Raw genomic sequence first — 17,557 nt, forward strand, 5'->3', positions numbered from 1 at the left:
GCGAGCAGGAGGCCGGGCAGCATTGATTATTCATGAAGAGGGAGGAGGATGCATGACAAGTGTGGCACGAACAACTGCTCAGTAGGAGACATAAGATTGGTAATTTTCCGTGCAGCGGATTATGTACAAAAAGGCACCATGCTCACTGGGTGATTGCCAGCTACAGCACACTGTCAGCACCTTAGGTAGTGCCCGGGAGCTAACGGATTCCCTTTAAAAAAGTCAGAGGTTGTCTTATACGCCGGAAAATACGGTAAATGCTATTAGCAGATGCCTCCCTGTGGGACTCTAACGACTTTATGAGTGAAAATGTTAAAATGCATTTAATTTCATTAGAAAAAAAAATGTCTTTTTAATGGCATTAGATACACATCACCAAATCACATTACCTAATGCAATCAGCCAAGGCAGTGTTGGTAGCAGCAGGGTACACCTGGCTGGTAAGGAGGGGATTATATGACATACGCCAATTGTGATGCTGGAGTCCACTCATGTGGCGCACTCCTTGGCCTGGCACTCCGCTGCTGACCCTCCTGGCTGGCTATGTGAAATTGTAGTTACGGTAGGGATATCAATCACCATCAGGAAACAAAGGGACAATAAAGCACATTAACATAAGACATCAACATGCAGTTTGGCTAGACATAGTAACAAAACCACATCTGCAATATTGCTGACTTTTTCTCTTGCTGATAGTAATCCAGAATTATCCAGAATCATCATAACAATGACAATATAAAATACCGTACAATAGAAAGGCAAAGAACTCCATTGTGTCCCCACTCGAGTTACTATAGCACCCGCAGAATTCTTTTGGGCCCCAGTTCTCATCCATTAACCTTTTCTTCTTCCGTTCTTTATAGGTTATTTATGTCATTTACAACATAATGGGAAACAATTAAACTTTTAAGAAAAACACACACAGGAATTATTGTTTCACCATTCACCTCTATAATAAATATTAATAATAGTAACAATGTTTATTTCTATACAGTCAACAAATTCCGCAGCACTTTACAGTTTTGAGGAAACAAAACCATACAAGCAGACAACAGAGAATTACACACTATGGGTGGGTTCATACTGAGGAATTCTCGCTGATAATATCCACGGAATTCCGTCAGCTGTCCGCCCGCACGCCTTTCCGCCGGCTCCATAGACACCATTCTAAGTGCCGGCATTTTCCGCTATCCGCCGAAAGAAGTGACATGTCACTTCTTTCGGCAGATAGCGGAATATGCCAGCCCATAGAATGGTGTCTATGGAGCTGGCGGAAAGGTGCTCGGCCGTGCGCGCGGACAGCCAACGGAATTTCGCGGATATTATCCACGAGAATTCCTCAGGGTGGGTATGTGCACAGGAAAAGGCGAGGAATTCAGCTTGAAATTCCTCCCGTAAAATATGTACAGAGCAAAGTCCCACTGCAGAATTTCCGAGCAGAATTTTCTGCTGTAGATCTTCTAGAGGAATCCTATAGAAGTCAATGGGGGGCTTAAATTCTGCTTGAATTCTGCCTGAAAACTTTCTGCTTCAATTCCTCGAGAATTGCTCAGTGTGCACATACCCTGTGAGTTCACACTGAGGAATTCTCAAGGAATTGTAGAGGAAAGTTTTCTGCTTGAAATTCCTCGCCTATTCAGCTCTGGCAGCATAGGAGCAGAATAGGAGCTTAATTTGAGCAGAATGCAAGCGGAATTCAAGCAGAACGCAAGCAGAATTTAAGCCCCCATTGACTTCTATAGGATTCCTCTAGCAGAATCCGCCCAAAGAATTGACATGTCAATTCTTTGGGCAGAAAGCAGATCAGCGGCAGAAAATTCTGCTCAGAAATTCTGCAGTGTGAACAACAGAGCATAAATCCCATTGAACACAATAGGACATTACTCTATACATATTTTACGGGAGTAATTTCAAGCTGAAATAAGAGCGGATTCCTCTTCAATTCCTCACCTATTCCTCAGTGTGAACCCACTAAGGGTGGGTTCACACTGAGGAATTCACACAGAGAAGTTCCTGCGGATTCAGTCGTCCGTCCCCACTCACGGCAGCGCACATCTCCACCTGTTCTATAGGCTCCATTCTATGCACAGGCAGATTCCACCGTCCGCTGAAAGAATTGACATGCCAATTCATACGGCGGAATCTGCCCAACCAAAGAATGGAGTCCATGGGACGAGTGAGGATGTGGGCTGCCGTGGATGGACGACTGAATCCGCAGGAACTTCTCCGTGTGGATTCCTCAGTGTGAACCCACCCTAACACAAGAGGAGTGAAGGCCACAAGTGCACAAGAGCCTACAATCTATGAGCTAGGGAAAGCCACTTAAGGGCCTTTTACACAGAACGTTTATCATCCAAGAGTGTTGTTAGAAAGCGGGAAGACGCCAGATCCTCGGCCTTTAGATCATGCTGAAAGAAAACGGTCAGTTTCCACATCACAAGCAGCAGTGCACACTTACAATCCGTGCTGCCTGTGAAGCGGCATTCAGGTCTCCAGTCTTCTGGCTACATATTCAGGCCATGCCTCCTCTGGCTGTCAATCATTCTAGAGGAGGCGGGGCCTGAAGATACAGCTGGAAGACTGGAGACCCACATGTCGGATCACAAGCAGCGCGGATGGTTCTGTCAGTTTCCAGGGCTGCACAAACGATACAAGGATTGTCAGCCTGCTGCTTTTGAACCGTGTCACTTCTCTCTGGGTGCCTGGAAAAGCTGGACAGAGTCCTGGGAAATTTCTCCCATTTTCCCAGGAACTAATCCAGTTTTTCCAGGCACCCAGAGAGAAGTTGCAGTGTTCAAAGGCAGCAGGCCACCAAGACTAGCGAAGCTAGTGCTATTACTGTAAATTCCCTCATGCCTAAGGTGTTCAGCATTTCTTGATATTACTGACAATGTTGGCCCACTGGTTTAATACCACAATCTGATGTGTATGACCTTAAAGGTGGTACTCCAGTGAAAATCTTTATTTTAAATCAACCGGTGTCAGAAAGTTATACAGATTTGTAATTTACTTCTATTTGAAAATCTCCGGTCTTCCAGTACTTATCAGCTGCCGTATGTCCTACAGTAAGTGTTGTATTCTCTCCAGTCTGACACAGTTCTCTCTGCTGCCACCTCTGTGCATGTCAGGAACTGTCCAGAGCAGCATTAATTATCCAAAGACAACCTATTCTGGTCTAGACAGTTCCAGTGTCGGACGAAGATGTCAGCAGAGAGCACTGTGTCAGACCAAAAAGAAAACCTCACTTTCTGCAGAACATACAGCAGCTGGTAAGTATGGGATGACCTTAGATTTTTAAATAGAAGTAAATTACAAATCTATATAACTTTCTGAAACCTGTTGATCTGAAAGAAAAAGATTTTCACCTCTTTTATTCTGTGGCTTCACCACAATAACTGAGCATTATGAACTGACCATTCAGGTTGCTATGTACGAGCGTCCTCTATTTATCTGTTACATGGTAGAGTCTGCGGCATTCAGAAACTACCAAGGTGTTGAATACAAAACATAATGGGCAAGTGATGTTTTCTCACACACTTTGATGAATGTGGGTGAAGCCTTAAAAGGGGTACTCCGGCGCTGATAAAAAAATATAATAATAATAATAATAATAATAATAATAATAATAATAATAATAATAATAATAATAATAATAATAATAATAATAAAAAAGCATTGGAGCATTAACCAAAAAAATCTGGACTGAAAACAATAGGGGAGGTTTGCTAGCACAGTGGTGCTAAGAGATCAATTACAAAGCTCCATCTTTCAAAACTGATCCATCAACTAAGTTCTCAAAAAAGTTAGATCCAGCTAGACGTAGAATATTGTTTAGCATAAGTGAAGTCCGTGCCTCAAAGAGTTAAAAAATTCTATATATTTTCTCTCAACACAAGTGATTTCATAATTTTTTCCTCTACTTGAACCGGAAAATATCCGCCATTAGTTTGAGGGATGTTTAATGAAAACAGAAAGTTCAGCTATTAAAGATTGGTTTGTGTATTTGCTACAAAGTTAATAACCAAAACCCCTTTTTATACGTCTGCAGCCGTATTTTATGGTCAGGAAACACAGAGCAGAAAACATACTCACCTGTTGCAGCAATGCTCCCCTCTGCCTTCTCCACAACCATGGGGGTAAATAGTCTCTGACCACAAGAGTAACTGACAGGGTTGGAAGCCAACGGCCAGTCAATCACAGCACCACATTTAAGGGCCCTATTCCACAAGCCGATCAACGATGTAAACGAGCGCCGATCTGCGAGATCGGCGCTCGTTTACTGGGCCTATTCCACGACCCGATGATCGTTTAGCGACAGCTGCAGGGACATCGTTACCGATGTCCTTGCAGCATACATTACCTAGCAGGGCTTCTCCTCCGCTCCGCCTTCCTCCCAGGGTCCCGTGGCGCAGCATTAACTCAGGAGCGGCCTGACTGAGCTGTCAGACCGCTCAGCCAATCACTGGCCGCGGTGGTCCTGGTCAGTGATTGAGTTGACAGATCGCTCAGCCAGTCAGGCCGCACCGAAGCTGCTGCTGCGCCGCGGGACCCAGGGAGGAAGACGCCCTGCTAGGTAATGTATGCTGCTTCTCAAATCGTCGGTTGTCCACCGCTCATTGCTATTCCACACAGCGATGCATGGTGGGTGACCAATCATTTTAGGTTTGGACCTAAATAAACGATCAGTCGATGACACGATTGGCTGATCGTTTTCTCTGTTCCACCGAGCGATAATCGTTCAATTATTGATTCATGGAATAGGCCCCTAACTGGATGCATTCCCAATTAGGGGCACATACAATTAAAAGGGACAGTGTCCGCACTCAGCAGCACTTGCCCGGGCTGCCATGCAATGTATCCAGAATTCTGGACAGATTCTGGAAACGTACCTGGAGCTGTGCTAAATTCTGCATACCCCCATGGGGTTTTATGGGATGTCCGTGCTGGAATGCTAGATAAATACAGCACATGTCCTATATTTTCCAACACAGACACCCTTTAGGAGGAATCCTGAAGAGTTTCTGTGTCCAATAGAACCCTATGGATCCTGGAATCTACCCAGATTTCCTGCCAAGAACTCCAGATAAATTTCAGACATGTAAAAGGGGCCTAAGTGAAAATCCTTAATGTGTGGCAAATGCTAGTGGACAAACTTAAAACTCATTAAACAAAGTGCAATGCTACACAATACACAGTGTTGAACAGTTTATGTGGGGCTGAGAAATTAAAGGGTACGCCGGAGAACATGTTTTTGAATCAACTGGGGTCAGAAAGTTATAGAGATTTGCTAATTATTCCTATTTAAAATCTCCAGTTTTCCAGTACTTTTCTGCTGCCGTAAGTCCTGCAGGAAGTGATGTATACTTTCCAGTCTGACACAGTGCTCTCTGCTGCCACCTCTGTCTGTAACAGGAACTGCCCAGAGCAGGAGAGGTTTTCTATAGGGATTTGCTACTGGACAGTTCCTGTCATGGATAAAAGGTGGCAGCAGAGAGCACTGTGTCAGACAGAATGTCTGAGCCCGCTGCAGCCCCGGTGATTGGTCAATGAATAGAGAAGTGATGGGCGCTTGGTGTGTCAAAATTCTGGGGAAAAAAACGAGCATAGTGGTGGTGTGTCACGTCGACATAAAAACATAATTTTACTATATTTATATTTTAAATAACCAAAATATAACCCCCAGTCCCCATCCCTTCACCAGCAACATCTCCCCCTCCACATTACTCACCAATTGCTGAACAGTCAGGTCCACAAACAGAAGCATTGACGCCTTTGAGACAAAGACTACACCATGCTGAGCAGGAGCGTGGTGCAAGAGGGCGCATTCAGTCATAGTGCATGGCATAGCAGCACGGGGGCCACATCCAATCACAGTGCATGGCATAGCGGCACGGGGGCCACATCCAATCACAGTGCATGGCATAGCAGCACAGGCAACGTATTCAGTCACAGTGCACAGCATAGCAGCACATGGGGCGCATCCAATAACAAAGCATGGCATAGCAGCGCAGGCAACGCATTCAGTCACAGTGCATGGCATAGTGGCACAGGGGGCACATCCAATCACAGTGCATGGCATAGCAGCGCAGGCGGCGCATTCAGTCACAGTGCATGGCACTGTGGTACAGGGGGCACATCCAATCACAGTGCATGGCATAGCAGCGCAGGCGGCGCATTCAGTCACAGTGCATGGCATAGCAGCAAAGGGGGCGCATCCAATCACAGTGCACGGTGTAGTGGCACATCCAATTAGTGCCGCGTAATGTGGAGCACGGCATATCCACTCTGTCCAAGCGATACGTGCGGCGGGGTGCATGGGGGCACTGCCAATGGCCTGATACTGTTACTGTGGCACCACCGGGGCATGGCAACGTACTTCTCAGGCATGCTGGCGCATGGCAGTGAACCTGGCTACGCGTGTCAAAGGTTCTCCATCACAGGAGTAGATGTAAGTGTATAAAGATGAGTGACCCTGTATACACCATTGCATTATTTCTTATACACTTTGGATTTTATAGTCTAGAAACGCATTCACACTTTTTCTGGTCATTTCTGGAAAAAGTCAATAAGCAACATAAGAGGTTTTTTTTTGTTTTTTTTTTTTTAGAAAACTACAATTTTTTATTTTTATTTTTTAGCTTTAAATTAAAAGCAGTAGTGTTACTTTACAGTAAAATCCTGTTCATATGCTGCAGATATGACAACGTTTGATGTCCGGCCAGGCTCATAATGAAATAATTTAAGTAATCTATCAGGCAATTGCTGCCAAAGCAGAACAAAGCGCCCCGACTGGGTAACAGCTCCCACAGATGTCCAGGTCTGGAGGCTTCTTCTCCATCACAAATGGCGGCATCTGACTCCTACAATGTGATTAGGCGTCAGATGTGAAGGCCGGGGCTGATGCACTTACAATAATGATATCATTAGAAGTTATTAGCAGCGCGCAGTTTCTTCAAGGATTAAAAAAACACAAAAAATGGTAATCTTCTTGGCTGATGTTTTGTTACCGTTTAAGCTTTGTTAAATGATCTTGTGACATCTTCTGGCAATGAGGATGAAGAAAGTAGAGAAACACCGGGGGCCCCGATACTGGTCTCCCAGCACTGATACCCACAGGCTGAGAGCTGCTGTTTGGCTGCGTCCACCACACTGGGCTCAATGTCTAATAGAAGACACAATCCAGTCAGTGTTAGGTTTCCATTGTTACAGGCAATAACATTTCTATTCTTCATATTGATAGGATTATATTGATTATGCTATTGATGTAATGGGCAATGGGGGTGGAATAGATTCAATACAATTATTATTAAATACAATTTATTAAGCTAGCTTGTTGGTTGTGACAATAAATGCAGATTTAGATTGCTGCTGGGATTTTTAGGGGGAGTCTTTAACAATTTGCTTGGAAACACTGCCACCTAGCAGACTACAGTGGAACTGAAGGATCATCGCTGCAGGTACTTAGAGGAAAAAAACTATTACTCTTATGAGATCTTACCTCAGTTAACCCCTTTACCACACAGACAATTTTCATTTCTGCACTGTTTTTACCTTCTCGTGTTTAAAATGGCCATTTTTTTTTCCAACTACAGCAACATAATGAAGTTATGAACTTTTTTTTTTTGTGACACCAATTGTACTTTGCAATGACCAATAACCAATACCAAATATGTTTTTTTTTTATTTATAAACCGGGAAAAGGGCCAGATTTAAACTTTTAATATGGGAATAGATTTTTTTATAAAATTTTTTATTTTCTTTTACACAGAAATTTATAGTCTCCCTAGGGAACGCCTATGAGCAATGCACCAGTAATCAACTGCCGAGCCGGGACCAGCATTATTACATCGCTGAGGTCCAGCCCAGTAAGTATAACAGATCGGCTTCTAACAATCAGCCACTAGACCACTATATCGGCCGCAAGCGGTATGGAGCATTGTCGGCCCTCTCTGTATTCCCTTAGGGACACCATGACGTACAGGAACATCATGGGTCTTCAAAAAGTTAATGTTTATGAAGCCTCTGTGCTTAATAAAAATGTGTGAGGAAGACACACATCCCTTGCCAAAGTGATTCAATGCTTGTAAACATCTGGCATCAACTTACCTTTTGCTAGACTAAGCGGAAAGCCATATGCCAGTATACTTACAGTTGTAAGATTGTAAAGGGGCAGGACGGTATTTTTTTTAAAAATTTAATTGGTGTCAGAAAATTATAAAGTTTTGAAGGTTGCTTCTATTTAAAATTCTCCAGTCTTCCAGTACTTATCAGCTGCTGTATGTCCTACGGGAAGTGGTGTATTCTTTCCAGTCTGACACAGTGCTCTTTACTGCCACCTCTGTCTTTGACAGGGACTGTCCAAAGCAGTAGCAAATCCCCATAGAAAACCTCTACTGCTTTGGACACCAGTTGATTTGTATACAGGTTTTTTTTTTTTTTACTCTGGAGTACCCCTCATAGTACATAACTGCCTTCAGTCATGAGAGTGGAGATTTTAGTGGATGTTTTCCTTTAAATGAGTTCACCATAGTACTGCCCACTCCCACTGATCTCATCCAATATATTCACTTGTGTTACAAAACCCAAATCCATCTCATGATCTGGAAAAGGTAAGAAATTCCAGGACTTACCAGGATGGAGTAAAGTTATTGCACAGCCGCCGCCTCCGGCTCCAGTCAGTTTACTATGCAGACCGTGGCCTGCGGTCACCTGACACAGTCTGTCCAGGGAAGGGTGACCGACTCCAATCACATTTAAATGATGTTGATTAATGTCAATTAATTCCTTAAAAAAAGAAAAAATTATTTGTTAAGTGATTCTGATATTTTTGTGAAATATTATATTTTATGTTAATGGTAAATGTTGTATGACAAATTTGGCAATTTCTGTGAAAAAAGCTAAAAAATGTATGAAAAAAATTTGAAAAATGTGCATATTTCTAGATTTTAAATTCTCTGCTTGTGAGAAGTAGTCATGTCACATAAACTAGTTCTTAATTCCCATTTATAATATGTCTACTTTATGTTGGCATCATAGTTAAACGCCCTTTTGCTTTTTTAGGACAGTATATTGTTCATAAGTTTAGGCTGTGATTTCCCAAATTTTCTCCAAAAATCTCAAAATAAGATATTTTTAGGGACCAGTTCAGTTCTAAAGTGGATCTGAGGAGTCTGTCAGATACCCAGTTTTGTGCACTGGGACGGGACTACCACCCCCAGTTCACCGATCCACTCCCAGTGGATTGGACTGGCTGAATCAGTGCGCTGGGGGTGGTAGCCCCGCCCCCAGGGCACCAAACCGCCTAAATAGCCTAGGGATGTAACTACAAACTGCCCGGAAACAGTGCTGAGGATGAAGGTAAGAAACTTACCTTCCTCCTCAGCACCCTGTCCACAAAAGGGATATAACAGCAGGTTAGATTCCTCCAGCCTGCTGATGACTAGTGTAATTAAAAGGAAACTTTTTAGGTGTTACACAGAAATAAAGGAGGAGTCCTTTTTTAAAAGAACCAGGGGCGGAGATGGCTGAACATAACACATGCAACTACATGCTAAATAGGGCAGACACGTCATGGCCCAGGTCCTCAGTCAGACCAGGGAGCAGCCGGACGACAGGGGACCCCTGCGCTGGAGCCAGGGAGGTAGGTGCATGTTATGTTCAGCCACCTCCTCCGAGGCTCTTTTGAAAAAAAATGTCTTACACCAGACTTCTCTTCACACGTACAGGATGTGCTGCAGATTCAAATCTGCGCTATCAAATCTTCTGCAGATCCTATACGTGTGAACGCACCCTTAAAGTCAGCAATTCAGGTTCCTAACTGCTTAGACTGTTAGACAGCTGCTAGGTCAAGAAAACACAAGGTACCTTTCATATATCTGTATGTGTTTCCATAAAGTAGAAGAATACTTTTATTCTCCCTTGTAACGTGTCTCCTCTATAGATCTCTTACCTCCAATATGGAATAATGTTCTTTAGAAAGCCCATCAACTGCAGCTTGTAGGACTCGTTGGCACTCCTCAGATATGGCATTTATAGATGAAAGCACAGGCTCCATAATATCTGGATACTGGGAGAAAAGATACAAAATAGTAAGACTAAAGGGGTATTCCACTCAAAACATAAGTTTTATGAAAAAAAGTTATTAAATTGAAGTTTGTACATCTAATAAAGCAACACACATAGTTCCTCTGAATGCATCAACATCCATAACATAAAAGTTTTGTGCAAACAATGCTGCATATATGGCTGGCCGGTGCCTCACACGCTATGCACAATGAACCTTCAGTCACATAGAACACCAATATATGTATACAAACAATATAATAAAATACAATACAATACAGGGCCATCAGCACCAGGCTGCACAAACACTCTCTACTAATATGTGACTCATGTAACCAGGAATCAGGTACATTAAAACATAACTTTTTATATGTTGCTGCCCATGGTGAGACTAACAATTTCTTTCATACTTGTTATTACCTAGTCAGTCTCCTTACCCCAATTCTCAGCTGCTGCTTTTTGCTGAAGACACAAAAAACTGTGTGTGAGCTTTTCTCTCAGTTTCCTCCCCCCCTCCCTTCTGAGAGGGCTGATGTGAACAAGTCCCTGGTAGTCTGTATCTGCTTTGTAGCTTCTTTGTAATGTTGGAAGGGTTAAGCTGCTAATGAACCCACTGTGATTAATCCTCGTGGCACTACAAAGTTGCAGATGTGGACTTGTTTACATCAGCCGTCTCAGAAGGGAGGGGGAGATGGAGAGAAAAGCTCACACACAGATTTTTGTGTCTTCAGTAGAAAGCAGCAGCTCAGAATTGGGGAAAGGAGACTGAATAGATAATAAGTATGGAAGGAATTGTTAGTCTCACCATAAGCAGCAATATATGAAAAGTTATGTTTGATTGGAATATCCCTTCAAATAGGAAAGTATAGAAAAAAATGCTATTTAGACGATCTGAATTTTCATGAAATTTTCCTGTTTGGATGGTTGTAGTCATTTTCTGTTAGAGCTCTCCAGGAAGAGCAACTACTTTAATATGAAGTCTAAATCCTTGTTCTCACAGAGAGGAACATAACAGCTGGGTCATGAATTTACTTGCAAGTGATCTATATATTTAAGGCTTCCTAAGAGTAGAGGCCATGGAAAGAGCTGCTAACACCATTCACATCCATGTGTAAAGGTTTCTTAAGCCTGAAGCTATGGGATATAAAAAGCTGTCACTCTTTCCGGACTTCCTGCCACTAATACCATATAAAAACACTACAGTCGGCTCTTCCCCTGACTGACATGACTGCCGACAGGAAACAAACTTTATTCACACATAGTGACTTTTAATAATAAGGTTTAGGAGGAAGTTAAAGAGGCTTGAGACTTTATGGTGAGCGACGCTGAAAGAGAAGCTGACAAAGAGACATAAATACAGCCACAATTCTATGATGTCCCAGACATATCAAGTCTTTATTATTACTCCATTGTCTCTGACATTACTTCCTATGCACAACTAACAACTGTCATCTCTCTGGGGGGAAGTAACTGTATTCCCTAAACAGCACAGGACCATCTTTTCTTATAAGTGATGTGCAATTCCTATGTTATTCCAAAATGTATGAATAAATTGGCAGCTGGTTTCTACCAGCAGGGAGGTTATAAATCAACTGGTGTCAGAAAGTTATATAGATCTGTAATTGACTTCTATTAAAAAAAAAAAATCTCCAGTCTTCCAGTACTTATCAGCTGCTGTATGTCCTGCAGGAAGTGCAGTATTATTTCCAGTCTGACACAGTGCTCTCTACTGCCATCTCTTTCTATGTCAGGAATTGTCATGAACAGTAGCAAATCCCCATACAAGATCTCTCCTGCTACCAGACTGGAAAGAATACACCACTTCCTGTAGAACATGCAGCAGCTGATAAATACTGGATTTTTTTTTTAAATAGAAGTAATTTACAAATCTGTGTAACTTTCTGACAAGTAAACCCATTGAGGACTGATACGTATCTAATATTTAGTCTGCCTGGGTACTACCACCATAACTTATTGACTGTAATGACTGTATTGGCTGCTTTGTTGATGCTTAGAAGTCCAGTGGGCAGTCTCACCGATGATTGACAGCATTCGATGTATAAATATACAAGAACACATAGATAGCAACCTATCACTGAGTAGGACCACCAACTAAGTACCGAATAATATACCACAATATATGCTTGAGCTGTTGACAAGTAAACAATGAGTGTACCTTCAGTAGCTTGTCTTTCACTCCTGCCACAAGAGTCTTTGTGCTGCGCGGTACACCGGTATTGGTGAGTAATATTTGCAGAACTGGTACCCTGGAAACAGGTCACAAAATGATACAAAAGATCATTTCAACATTCATTAAAAAAATGTTTTTCAATTAACTGGTGTCAGAAAGTGCCAGACATTTGTAATTTACTTCTATTAAAAATAGTTCCAGCCTTCCAGTACTTATCAGCTGCTGTATGTCCTGCAGGAAGTGGTGTATTCTTTCCAGTCTGAAACAGTGCCACCTCTCTCTGTGACATGAACTGTGCAAACCAGCAGCAAATCCCCATAGAATACCTCTCCTGCTCTCCAGAATGGAAAAAATACACCACTTCCCGCAGGACATACAGCAGCTGATAAGTACAGGAAGAATTGAGATTTATTTTTCTTATTATTGAAGTAAATTACAATACTCTGGCACCAGCTGATTTGAAATAATTTTTTTCTAGCTGGAGTACCCCTTTAAAGGCGTTATACTAAGGGTGCTTATACTAAGGGTGGAGGTTCAAAGCCTCTACATTGTTTACCAGCACTACTATCTGCACCACCATGCTTTCAGTACTTTGTCCCATTTAAAGGGAAACAATCACGCCAAAAATGCTCTTAATGATAAGGAAACGTGCTGGTACATCACCCACCACGCTTTCCAAACATACCCTTGTACCCTCCGAGCCCTCCTTGATTAGACCGTAATCTTACTTTTATGAAGTCCCGCGCTGTATGGTAATTCCGGGCAAGTAGTCACGGTGGGCATATGTAGTCACGGTCCTGGGCGGTTGCGAGCGCTGTAATCACGTCCAGAGGAGCATGATTGAAAGAGCTGCGCTCTGCTGACGTCACCCGGGGCCTGCGTTCCACGCCCAGTAAGTCAGCGTCTTCTACCGTTGTACTGCGCATGCGCGGCGTGCTAAAGATGTCGGCACGCCGCAACGCGGAACCAGTAGCAGATTATGATAGGTCCGTTTCGGGCGGTAGCCTGGGGCCCATGGCCCCCCAAGCAGACTATTACTTTCACTGGTGTATTATCTCCAGGCTACAGTTCTGCCATGATTTGCATAAAATTAGCTGCTTTTTACCGCAATTTTGCACAAATCAGGGCAAAACTGCAGCCAGGAGACAATGCAGTAACATTAGAGAACATAATTAAGGACCTTATCATGTGACAATGATGTCACCACAGGTCCTTTACAGGCTGCATTATGGAGGAAAAATACTTAATAGTGTCACCATAGTAGGTTGGAGGGCCCAAGCTTGGTGAGCAGCCCGAGCAGAGCGCAGCTCTTTCAATCATGCCCCTCTAGGTGTGATTACAGCGCTCGTAACCGCCCAGGATCGTGAATACATACGCTCACCATGACTACTTGCCTGGAATTACCATACAGCGCGGGACTTCATAAAAGTAAGATTACGGTCTAATCAAGGAGGGCACGGAGGGTACAAGGGTATGTTTGTGAAGCGTGCTGGGTGATATACCAGCACGTTTCCTTATCATTAGGGGCATTTTCGGCGTGATTGGTTCCCTTTAAGTTAACAGGACAAAACTGCAGTACCCTGCAATGCCTTTACAATAATATGGAGATGCAGGTACGAGTGCTGGTGAACACCGAAGAGCCTTCAGTGCTTGCATTAGTGTTACAGCCTCTACAGACAGCTGATCAGCAGTCAGACCCCTGGCCATCTAACATTAATGACCTATCCTGTGGATATGCCATGAAATCTATAAGGCTGGATATCCCCTTTAATATTATGACTGATAAGAGCAGGTAATGACAACAATAAATGACAAATTAACATAGGAAGAAAAAACGATAGATGAAGATTAGTGGCCATAGATGAGAACATTAGTGACAATCTGCTGTGCGAGGTTTTTCCTTTTATAAAGCAGCACTTATCCCATACAGAGAAAGTAATACTAATCTCAGATATCTTATCTATATGCTTGAACTACAGATCTGTGATAAGAAGTTTGCCCGCTAACAAAAAGTGTTAGTTTTCATGAATACAAATTTAAAAGGTAGAATAAAAGCAAGAATTCAGTGTACCTTTCAATTGGAGTTATCCGACCAGCCTGATACCGTAAGGCACCGCCTACAATGAAAACAAGATGGCTCTTAGTTATCCTCCTCTTTATCCTGCTCAGAGGTTGATATGGTTTAGTATACCACCTGCATCCACATGACCTCTATGTGCTTTAACCCTTTCAAGACCATGGGTCATTAATTCCTCAATGTCCAGGTCATTTTGGACTTCAGCCTATGGGATCATAATGATCCCATAAGCTGAAGTTCCTTGCTCTGCCCCGGTTAGGGGAGAGTGCATGGAGCTGAGCTCACGTCCGTGCGCTGAGAGCACCCACATCGGCCTTAACTCCCTCCCTTCCCCTCCGGCCTCTGTAGCCAGGACAGCGGAAGCCTGAGGCTTTTGGTGTCCATGTCTACCATCGGGGCTCTGGAATCACATCTCTGTAGAGGGAAAATTCTGTCTGCAGCCCTATAGATGCTGCGGTCGTTCCGTCTGCAGTATTTAAAGGGTTAACTGTCAGCACCAAAGCGCAGCTCTGGTTCTGACAGTTGCAGTGGGTCCCCGGCGGGACCCATCGTGGATAACACAGGCACAGCTTCTGTGCCTGTGTCATCCTGCATTTTAAATTAACGTTGCTGCAGCATCGGGCATAGGCCGCAGCAATATTAATTTACTGTGCAGCAGCAGGATGGGTGTAAACAATAATAATCAAACCCATATTCTAGGTAAAGGATAGCTAATATGTGTCTGGTCACTGCGGACCCACCTACCAATCACTAGCGTGACCTCAGTGGGGAGGAATCTGGGGAGGTAAACAGGGATTTAAACAACAAAAAAATAAAGTGAGTCTATTGCCAAACTGCTTGTGATCACAACCCCTGATGATTTCTTAAAGAAAACATTTTGCAACAGATACACTTTAATAATTCTAAACTGAAGTTACAGTAGTTACATACCCCATGTCCCTACAGCATTGTCCACTCCGGAAGGGTTCCCATGGATGACCTTCTCACCCTGAAAGGCCCAACCATTAATGAGAGTCAGCTCAGTCTGTGTCCACCTACCACAACAACCAACGTGTTAACAAGATGCCACTTTATGAAATAATTCTTCTATGTTATCACACATACAGTAGCTACATGCCTTATGGTGTCGAGGTTTTCCTGTGCCGGGCAGGAAAGCTTCCCAGAGACTGTCAGCAGGGCGGCAGCAAGACTCACTGAATATGCCGCACTGGATCCTAAACCAGCTCCGGTAGGCAGCTGAGACCAAACCACTATCTCTAAGCTCGGACATTCTCTATGGAAACAAAACCAGTTTACAGGTCAACACATTACCAATAATATAAGTAAACTATGCAAATAAAACTAAAAAAAACTACATTGTCATCTTCAGCTTCAGACTAAACATAACCTAAACCAATAGACAACATGGCGGCACCATGGTTGGCACTGGTGCCTCACAGCATATACTTACTGTCCACAGATTGATAGGTAAAGGTAGAGAAACGCCAGAACAGCAAGACTTTCAGTATCTTGGGTTCCACTGGAAACACTGGCGAATGTCTTCAGAATATCCAGCTGTTCTGGGCTAGGACTGACGGGTCCATGTTCCACAGAATCTACACACAAGTGAGGAAACAAAAGGCATAGACTATTAAAGGGGTTGGCCACTTCATAGTGAAATTGTTCAGTGTACAGTATTAGTAAGTGTACTCACTGTATATACTGACAGCAGCTCCCTGTGTACCTCATAGAGCTAATACCAGCCCTGCTCTGTGATGAGTCTGTCCATAAGATGGAGGAGCATGTGACCCTGCCCCGCCCCCAAGTGTCTAACACTGAGCCTGTATATACCTATGGTGGACATGGGGGGGACAGAGCATGGTCACATGCGCCTCCATGTCGGCCATCTTATGGACAGATTCACCACAGAGCAGGGCAGCACAGCCTGGAGGAGGGGAGATGATTTTAGTTCTATGAGGTACACAGGTAGTCGCTGTCAGTAAGTGCTGTGAGTATAGTTACTAATACCGTACACTGAACACTTTTACTATAAAGTGGACAACCTCTTTAACTACACAGAAAGTCAGACACCAATCAATACAATGGATTTCTATGGCTCTGACTCCTGATCATGTGCTAAGGGTGTTAAACAACACATTTTTGTTAAGTTTTCTATGAAGTCATCATCAAGGGTGTTGTCTGCAGTCAGACCCCTAAATTTAGTCAGAATATTTTGGCTAGTAAAAAGGTAACAGGCACCAGAGCAGAGGGGCAGTACACACAATTCAAGGAAAGTGTTCAGCCAACCTTCAGCAACATGCTCGCCATTTGACTGCCGGTGGCTGGAGAAGTTGGATGCCGCCCTAGGGAACCCTGGAAAATAAGTTGGGGCAGCAACTAATTTCTCAAGCGGTCTATTTGGTCTTTTTTCTGATCAAAAAACAGAGAACAAACACAGGAAGTTCCAGTCTTTCACGCGATCACGCGAGGAAAGACATCTGTTCATCATGCAGGTTGTCTATCAACTGAGGGCCATTAACTTTTGCTTATTATATTAACTCTGCATGTTAATCAGGAGACAATGCTCTTTGTTATGCAGCAATTCAGTCAGGATGTCACTGTGTGGTTACAGAGGTTTTGGTGCAGTGTGCCAGGAGAGCTGACCATACAATCCGAGCACCCCCAGAATTCTCTGCTACTGAATGTGAAAGTGCAGCAGCTGTATACATGCGCAATGAAGGGAGACACCTAGTGGCCAAATGTATAATGTTGATTTAAACATAGAAAAAAAAAAAAAATAGTATATGGCAGAGCTGCTTGCAATAATAACCCTTGTTGATTTGTTCAGATCAGTGTCACTTTGAGGATGTAAATAAGTTATTATTAGGCGCAGGACAAAAAGAATGTTCCAGTGGAACATTTCCTTTTGGATTGTTTCTGTAGAGGGTGTCATAACACACAGCACCTGCATCGGCTGATAATCGTTCCGTGGAATAGAAGGCAACGATTAGCAGACATCGTTCATGTTGGCTGATTGTTGTGTCGTTTGTCTCATACAACAACGATCTCCTGCCCTCGCTCCGAGGAACAGAGGTGGCGGCAGCAGACCGCTGCTGTCTGCTATGGGCTGCCCAGACGATCTAGCGATCACCCGGATAGCCTCCCCGCACCTCCCCGCGGCCGCCCCCCCCGGACTCACCCGCCCCCTAGGTATAGCGGTGGCAGCAAGCGGGGAACGAGGAGCAAAC

General features: G+C 43.5%; 1 protein-coding gene across 8 annotated transcripts in view; it reads right to left on the reverse strand.

The window, feature by feature from the left end:
• Positions 1-6,627: 6,627 nt before the first annotated feature.
• MVK (mevalonate kinase) overlaps positions 6,628-17,557 on the reverse strand; it is a 37,117-nt gene continuing 26,187 nt past the window's right edge. For all 8 annotated transcript variants that reach the window (XM_069961365.1, XM_069961366.1, XM_069961368.1 and 5 more), the window contains 8 exons: positions 15,781-15,925; positions 15,448-15,603; positions 15,261-15,364; positions 14,325-14,370; positions 12,239-12,329; positions 9,950-10,066; positions 8,631-8,784; positions 6,628-7,162 (listed from right to left, as the gene is read on the reverse strand). In XM_069961365.1, the coding sequence (XP_069817466.1) occupies positions 7,011-7,162; positions 8,631-8,784; positions 9,950-10,066; positions 12,239-12,329; positions 14,325-14,370; positions 15,261-15,364; positions 15,448-15,603; positions 15,781-15,925 (965 nt within the window). In that variant the 3' untranslated portion in view covers positions 6,628-7,010. The remainder of the gene's footprint in view (positions 7,163-8,630; positions 8,785-9,949; positions 10,067-12,238; positions 12,330-14,324; positions 14,371-15,260; positions 15,365-15,447; positions 15,604-15,780; positions 15,926-17,557) is intronic.

This window comes from Dendropsophus ebraccatus, chromosome 3 (genome assembly GCF_027789765.1).
Source record: "Dendropsophus ebraccatus isolate aDenEbr1 chromosome 3, aDenEbr1.pat, whole genome shotgun sequence".
NCBI lineage: Eukaryota > Metazoa > Chordata > Amphibia > Anura > Hylidae > Dendropsophus > Dendropsophus ebraccatus.